The sequence below is a fragment of the Citrus sinensis genome, chromosome 9 (assembly GCF_022201045.2).
Source record: "Citrus sinensis cultivar Valencia sweet orange chromosome 9, DVS_A1.0, whole genome shotgun sequence".
In the NCBI taxonomy this organism is placed as follows: domain Eukaryota; kingdom Viridiplantae; phylum Streptophyta; class Magnoliopsida; order Sapindales; family Rutaceae; genus Citrus; species Citrus sinensis.
Genome location: NC_068564.1, coordinates 8,318,417 through 8,325,537, shown reverse-complemented (window position 1 = coordinate 8,325,537; position 7,121 = coordinate 8,318,417). Strand labels below are relative to the sequence as shown.

Genomic DNA, 7,121 nt, shown 5'->3' with positions numbered 1-7,121 from the left:
AGACGGTTTGGGGCTCTGACTGCTGCGTTATGTGCAAACGTGGGATCTTGCGTGTTACGCCATGGTTCAGGGGAAAGCGTGGCTGTCGTGGTTCTGTGAGATCTTGCGTGTTACGCCACGGTTCAGGGGAAAGCGCGGCTGTCGTGGTTCTGTGAGATCTTGCGTGTTACGCCACGGTTCAGGGGAAAGCGTGGCTGTCGTGCCTAGATTCTCGGGCTGGAGAGCATGTCTTGCCAACTGCCGTCGACCGGGTCTCCTCGCCTATCGACCTCTAGCCGGAATGGCCGTATGCCTCTTATAGGAAATTGGCCTCGCGGATGACAACATCGTGGACGAGCAGGATATTTCTGCTCCTGTTCTTCCGCGCACCAGGCTTTTACGGAACACACCGGTTCGCAAAACTCTGCCATCCGATATCTGCTCGTCATTCCTGGTCTCGTCGACATATTTATCCCAAACACCGGTCCCCCAGTTTCTGGTGTTGGGTAATGTAGTGGACCAGCAGTGGAAACTCGACAGTACTCGCTCGCGTGGGATTGGAAAAGGCTGCCAAGAGTCATGTCGCATTTAATTACGGACGAGGTGACGTGGCAGAAATCCCCCCCTCCATTTGAATTTCAAACCGATGGTTATGAGGCCCTCGGGATTCGGCGCAGTTATATGCTGGCAGCCCAAAAGTCCGTCCTCATTTGGAAAGCCAAATCCTCTCGAACGGCATATTCACCATTCACTCCGTCTCCGTCTCCGTCTCTGCTTCTCCGGCAAAGAAGTTCCGGCACGAAGTCCCCATCCTTGCCTTTCTCCGATTAAAGCAGTACTTCAGGTATTACTTCTCTCTCCTCGGTCTCGGATAGTTTGTAGATAACTTCTTTTTTCTTTCGTTTGGGTAGTAGTTGGTGGTGTTGTGGTTAGAGTTTAGGGAATGTCGAAAGGTAAAGAGAAGGTCATTGAGGTTGATGAGGACGAGTTGGACTTCCTGCCTAGTCTGCTCACCGATCCCGCCTTTGACCCCGAGATCCCCTTAGAGCCTATTAGGTCTAGTGTCAGGACTAGTGCTAGGAGCATGTCTCCCCAAACGACCTCTACGAGCGGGAGTAATGGTGAGGATGGATCTTCTGGCTCCGAGGATACTTTGAGTGAGGGTCGAGGAGATGATTCTGGTGAGGCGTCCCCATCAGGAGCGCCGCGACCAGAGGGGAGGAGTACAATAGGAGGTAGAGCCCTATCGCGGGATTACGCTATTGATTACATGACGTGCACGACCACGTTTGATGAGCTCGAGGACCTCCGGCTGAGGTATAGCATTCCTGGCGAGATACCTCTCAAGGTCCCGGGAAAGAAGGATGCTCCCAGCCGGCCTCCTAGGGGATATGTTACCCTGTATCTGGACAGCTTTAAGTACGGGCTGAGGTGTCCCTTGCAACCTTACTTTACCCGGATACTTACCGAGCTAAATCTAGCTCCTGGTCAGCTGAATCCCAATGGGTGGAGAGTGCTTTCTGGTCTGTTCATATTGTGGGACAGATGTTGCCAAAGCGAGCCCACGATTGATGAGGTGAAGCACCTGTACCAGCTAAAGAGCAGCCCCAAAGATGCCGGCTGGTACTACTTCCAATCTAGCGCCAAGACAAGGAAACCTATAACCGACCTCCCTACTGGTGGTGGTGGGAATTGGAAGAGAAAGTTCTTTTTTGCTGGGGGTCCTTGGGGTCAGGTCGCACAAATGGACGGGAAGGATTATTGGGTCCCACCCCGTTTCACGGTCCCAGGTTGCCTGCTCGCTTCAGATGCCTTGTATCCATAGTTGTTCTTGTTTTATTGGCTTGTTTCTAACCAAGTGTCTGTTTGTGTTGTAGTTTCTTGGGGCGTTCATTTCCCACTCCGACCTGGCCAGCTCAAACGGGTTGAGGCTGTGCTAGTCAATTCCTGCTCGAGCCGGGAACTGTTAACCACATACAACTTGCTCGAGTCTCGCTTGATACTTCCTGGCCATAGGATGGAGGACGCTGTGATTGGAGCTCTGACCCGAAAACGTTCTCGACCTCCAACCACGAAGAGGGACGAGAGTAAGTATGCCCCTACTGCAAAGCGGGCCAACATCGTGCAGCAGGCCCCACCCTTGAAGATTTTACCTCCAGCTCCTGTAAAAGTCGGGGAAGCTAGTGGAGTAGCCACAGATCCTGCTACCTCTTCTCCTCCTGTCGGGCCTCGATCTCGCTTACCTGACAGCCGAGCAGAACATCTGGTCCCTTACCTCAATGAGTTAACTAAATCCGTGAGCAAGAAGGACCTGGAGGACTTTCACGGCCGCACCTTGGGTGAGCTGGTGGGGGCCATGCAGCATAGCGCTTTCCACCTCAGCTGCATGACCACCTATTACAAGGCTAAGGTTGGCCGCTACGACCGGAAGATGAAGGAGGATATTCAATCGGCGACGAGCAGAGCTGACGTTGCCGAGAAGAAAGCAGCGGAGCTGAATCTCGAGAATCTGAAGCTGATAGAGCAAGAATCACTTGCTCAAGCAAAAGCCACTACCCTCGAGGAGGAGCTTACCAAGGTCAAGGAGGATCTGCAAAGGCAGAAGGCCATGTATGAGGCTCAGCTCGAATCTCTCCGTGACTCCCACCGAGCTCAGGTCGAGAACTTGGAGAGGGAGGCCGACAACCAGTACGACCAGGGACTTCGGCATTCCTATCGTTGCATCATGGCCGTCCTCGGGAAGCAACACCCTGACCTGAAGATGGATGACCTTGCAGCTGGTGTCGCTCGGCATATGGATGAGGAGGCGGCCAAGGAAGATGCCGAGGGGGTAGAGCCGATCGTGATTGAGGAGGAAAACTCTCCTCCTCGTGCAGTCCCTGCTGAAGTTGGCGAGGCGAGCACCCCCCCGGACGCAACTGGCGATACCCCCCCCGCACCTGAGGAGGTTCAGCCAACCGATCCTGCTCGGCTCACTGATCCGCCGTCTTTTTGATATATTTCTTTTATTGTAGTGGACAATGTTCATGAAGATTATCCCCTCTGTTAATCATTAACAAATTAATAAAAATGTTTTTTGATTACTTTCTTGTGTTGTAATTATGAATTAATTTTCATTTGAGAATCTGCTTGTCTTCGTCTAGACGAGCAGGTTCCGGCTTGGATCATGGTTTGGCCGCATGCCTTTGAAGATTTTTCAATGCCTGGGATTCGGTTTGCCTTCGCGCAGTCGAGCAGATCCTGGCACGCTTGGCTTCGGTCTCTCCATAAGACAGGCTTTGAGACTTGGCGAGCCTTTGCATGCCTTGGGAATTTCTTCGAATGTTTTGGAGTCTGCTCGCCTTCTTGTGGTCGAGCAGATCCTGGCATGCTTGGCTTCTGTCTCGCCATAAGATAGGCTTTGAGACTTGGCGAGCCTTTGCATGCCTTGGGAATTTCTTCGAATGTTTTGGGAGTCTGCTCGCCTTCTCGTGGTCGAGCAGATCCTGGCATGCTTGGCTTCTGTCTCGCCATAAAATAGGCTTTGAGACTTGGCGAGCCTTTGCATGCCTTGGGAATTTCTTCGAATGTTTTGGAGTCTGCTCGCCTTCTCGTGGTCGAGCAGATCCTGGCATGCTTGGCTTCTGTCTCGCCATAAGATAGGCTTTGAGACTTTGTCGAGCCTTTGCGTGCCTTGGGAATTTCTTCGAATGTTTTGGGAGTCTGCTCGCCTTCTCGTGGTCGAGCAGATCCTGGCATGCTTGGCTTCTGTCTCGCCATAAGATAGGCTTTGAGACTTTGCGAGCCTTTGCATGCCTTGGGAATTTCTTCGAATGTTTTGGGAGTCTGCTTGCCTTCTCGTGGTCGAGCAGATCCTGGCATGCTTGGCTTCTGTCTCGCCATAAGATAGGCTTTGAGACTTTGTCGAGCCTTTGCGTGCCTTGGGAATTTCTTCGAATGTTTTGGGAGTCTGCTCGCCTTCTCGTGGTCGAGCAGATCCTGGCATGCTTGGCTTCTGTCTCGCCATAAGATAGGCTTTGAGACTTGGCGAGCCTTTGCATGCCTTGGGAATTTCTTCGAATGTTTGGGAGTCTGCTCGCCTTCTCGTGGTCGAGCAGATCCTGGCATGCTTGGCTTCTGTCTCACCATAAGATAGGCTTTGAGACTTTGTCGAGCCTTTGCGTGCCTTGGGAATTTCTTCGAATGTTTTGGGAGTCTGCTCGCCTTCTCGTGGTCGAGCAGATCCTGGCATGCTTGGCTTCTGTCTCGCCATAAAATAGGCTTTGAGACTTGGCGAGCCTTTGCATGCCTTGGGAATTTCTTCGAATGTTTTGGAGTCTGCTCGCCTTCTCGTGGTCGAGCAGATCCTGGCATGCTTGGCTTCTGTCTCGCCATAAGATAGGCTTTGAGACTTTGTCGAGCCTTTGCGTGCCTTGGGAATTTCTTCGAATGTTTTGGGAGTCTGCTCGCCTTCTCGTGGTCGAGCAGATCCTGGCATGCTTGGCTTCTGTCTCGCCATAAGATAGGCTTTGAGACTTGGCGAGCCTTTGCATGCCTTGGGAATTTCTTCGAATGTTTGGGAGTCTGCTCGCCTTCTCGTGGTCGAGCAGATCCTGGCATGCTTGGCTTCTGTCTCGCCATAAGATAGGCTTTGAGACTTTGTCAGGCCTTTGCGTGCCTTGGGAATTTCTTCGAATGTTTTGGGAGTCTGCTCGCCTTCTCGTGGTCGAGCAGATCCTGGCATGCTTGGCTTCTGTCTCGCCATAAGATAGGCTTTGAGACTTGGCGAGCCTTTGCATGCCTTGGGAATTTCTTCGAATGTTTTGGGAGTCTGCTCGCCTTCTCGTGGTCGAGCAGATCCTGGCATGCTTGGCTTCTGTCTCGCCATAAGATAGGCTTTGAGACTTGGCGAGCCTTTGCGTGCCTTGGATTTTTCTCGGTTTCGAGCGAATGAAATTCCGCGACGTTCCATTAATGGCAGGATTTGACTTACATGAAATTGTTTGGACATAAAGCGTGAAAGATAAACGATAATGAACATGAGCGAAAATAGCTTTCAAATGTGAACAAGTCTTACTGGAAGTATTTCCGGAGGTGTGCTGCGTTCCATGGGCGTTTCACCTCGTGGCCGTCCGCGCGGACCAGCTTGTAAGCTCCGGGTCCCGCTATCTGCTTGACTCTATATGGCCCTTCCCAATTCGGTCCCAGCACTCCTTGAGTCGAATCTTTGGTGCTCTGATTCACTCTTCTCAGTACCCAGTCTCCGACCCTGAATTGCCGTATGTTCACCTTCTGGTTATAATACCGAGCAACCCTTTGTTGGTAAGTGACTGATCGCTCGGCTGCTTGCTCCCTCCTTTCCGTTAGCAGATCAAGATTCAAACATATCTGCTCGTCGTTCTCCTGCTCATTGAAATGACCTGTCCGGTGTGTGGACGTTCCTATCTCAGCCGGCACGACCGCTTCATGTCCGAAAGCCAAAGCGAACGGTGTCTCCCCAGTTGCGGTTTTGTGGGTTGTTCTGTATGCCCATAGCACACCTGACAGCTCGTCAACCCAAGCACCCTTTTTTGCTCCGAGCCTGGTTTTCAGAAGCCTCTTGATGGTCTTGTTGGCTGCTTCTACTTGTCCATTCGATTGAGGGTGAGCAGGCGAGCAATACTTCAGCTCTATCCCGAGGTTCTGGCAGAAATCCCTGAAGCTGTGATTATCGAACTGCCTGCCATTATCCGTTACCAAGGCATAAGGGATCCCGTATCGACAGACCAGGTTTCTCCACACGAAGTCTGTTGTTTTCTTCTCTGTGATCCTGCTAAGGGCTTCCACCTCTATCCACTTCGTGAAGTAATCTATAGCAACTATTGCATGTGTTGCTGCTCCTCGTCCTTTTGGCAATGGGCCGATCAGATCAATTCCCCATTGAGCAAATGGCCAAGGGGAGGCCATGGAGGTGAGCTTCTCTGGTGGTTGGTTGGAGAAATTTGCAAAATTCTGGCAGCTTGCACAACCCCTGGTCTTCTTTTGCGCATCCTGGTGCATTGTCGGCCAGAAATATCCCTGCCTTAGAACCTTGTGGGCCAGGGACCTCCCGCCAGAATGATTTCCGCAAATTCCTTCATGTACTTCTCTCAGCACGTAATCCGCGTCGTCCTCATCCAAACACCGAAGGAACGGTAGTGTATATCCTCGCCGATACAGTACCCCATCGATCATCGTGTATCTCGAGGCCTGGGCTCTAATCTTCCGAGCTCGCAGCTTATCTGGTGGTAATACCCCGTCTCTAAGGTATGAAACTATCGGGTCCCTCCACGAGCATTTTTGTTCTATCCGTAACACCCCCAAATTATGCTCGATACTTGGGCTGGACTTCACCTCCAGAGGGACCGACTTTGGCATTTTTGGGTCGGCTACTGCTGCCATCCTCGCCAAAATGTCTGCTCGACTATTCTGCTCCCTGGGGGTTTGTATCACCTCCACTGCCTCGAACTTCCCCATCATCCGTCTGACTATCTTCAGGTACTGTTCCATCTTCTCCTCTCTTGGTTGGAATCTTTCACTGACATGATTCGCAACCAGCTGGGAATCGATTCTAATCTTAACTCTGTCTGCTTTCACGGCCTTAGCCAATTCCAGACCTGCTATCAAGGCTTCATACTCTGCCTGGTTATTTGTGGCTGCAAATTCCAACTTTACAGCATAAGAGATCTCCTCCCCCTCTGGGCCTTCCAGGACAATCCCTGCTCCTGAACCCCGCTCCCCTGATGACCCATCCACAGACATCTGCCATACTTGAGTTTCGTCATCGCCTATAGCTGCATCTTGTTGATCTAAGCATACTTCGGGCTCTGTGAATTCAGCTACGAAATCGGCCATTGCCTGGGCCTTTATCGCTGCGCGGGGTTTATAGTCTATGTCGAACTCGCTCAGCTCCACAGCCCACTTGACGAGCCGACCAGAGGCATCTGGCTTGTGCAGAGTTTGACGCAATGGCTGGTTTGTTATTACCGAGACCGGGAAGGCTTGAAAATATGGCCTCAACTTCCGAGCAGCAACCACAAGGGCAAGTGCCCATTTCTCCAACGGTGGGTATCTGGCCTCAGCGTCGAGCAGGGCCTTGCTGGTGTAGTATATCGGATACTGAACTCCTTCTTCCTCTCTCACCA

General features: G+C 51.8%; 1 protein-coding gene across 1 annotated transcript; it reads left to right on the top strand.

Annotated features, from left to right (window-relative positions):
* Positions 1 to 922: 922 nt before the first annotated feature.
* LOC127899832 (uncharacterized) lies at positions 923 to 2,974 on the top strand. Its single transcript, XM_052433963.1, has 3 exons — positions 923 to 1,502; positions 1,857 to 2,635; positions 2,741 to 2,974. The coding sequence occupies exons 1-3, from the start codon at positions 923 to 925 to the stop codon at positions 2,972 to 2,974; spliced, it is 1,593 nt and encodes a 530-aa protein (XP_052289923.1).
* Positions 2,975 to 7,121: the final 4,147 nt, after the last annotated feature.

Excerpts from the sequence above, each read along its gene's own strand:
- LOC127899832 (XM_052433963.1), top strand. The coding sequence starts at position 923 with ATGTCGAAAGGTAAAGAGAAGGTCATTGAGGTTGATGAGGACGAGTTG. Across the intron at positions 1,503-1,856 it reads TGGGTGGAGAGTGCTTTCTG|TTTCTTGGGGCGTTCATTTC; the intron begins GTCTGTTCATAT and ends TTTGTGTTGTAG. Across the intron at positions 2,636-2,740 it reads GTGACTCCCACCGAGCTCAG|ATGGATGACCTTGCAGCTGG; the intron begins GTCGAGAACTTG and ends CCTGACCTGAAG.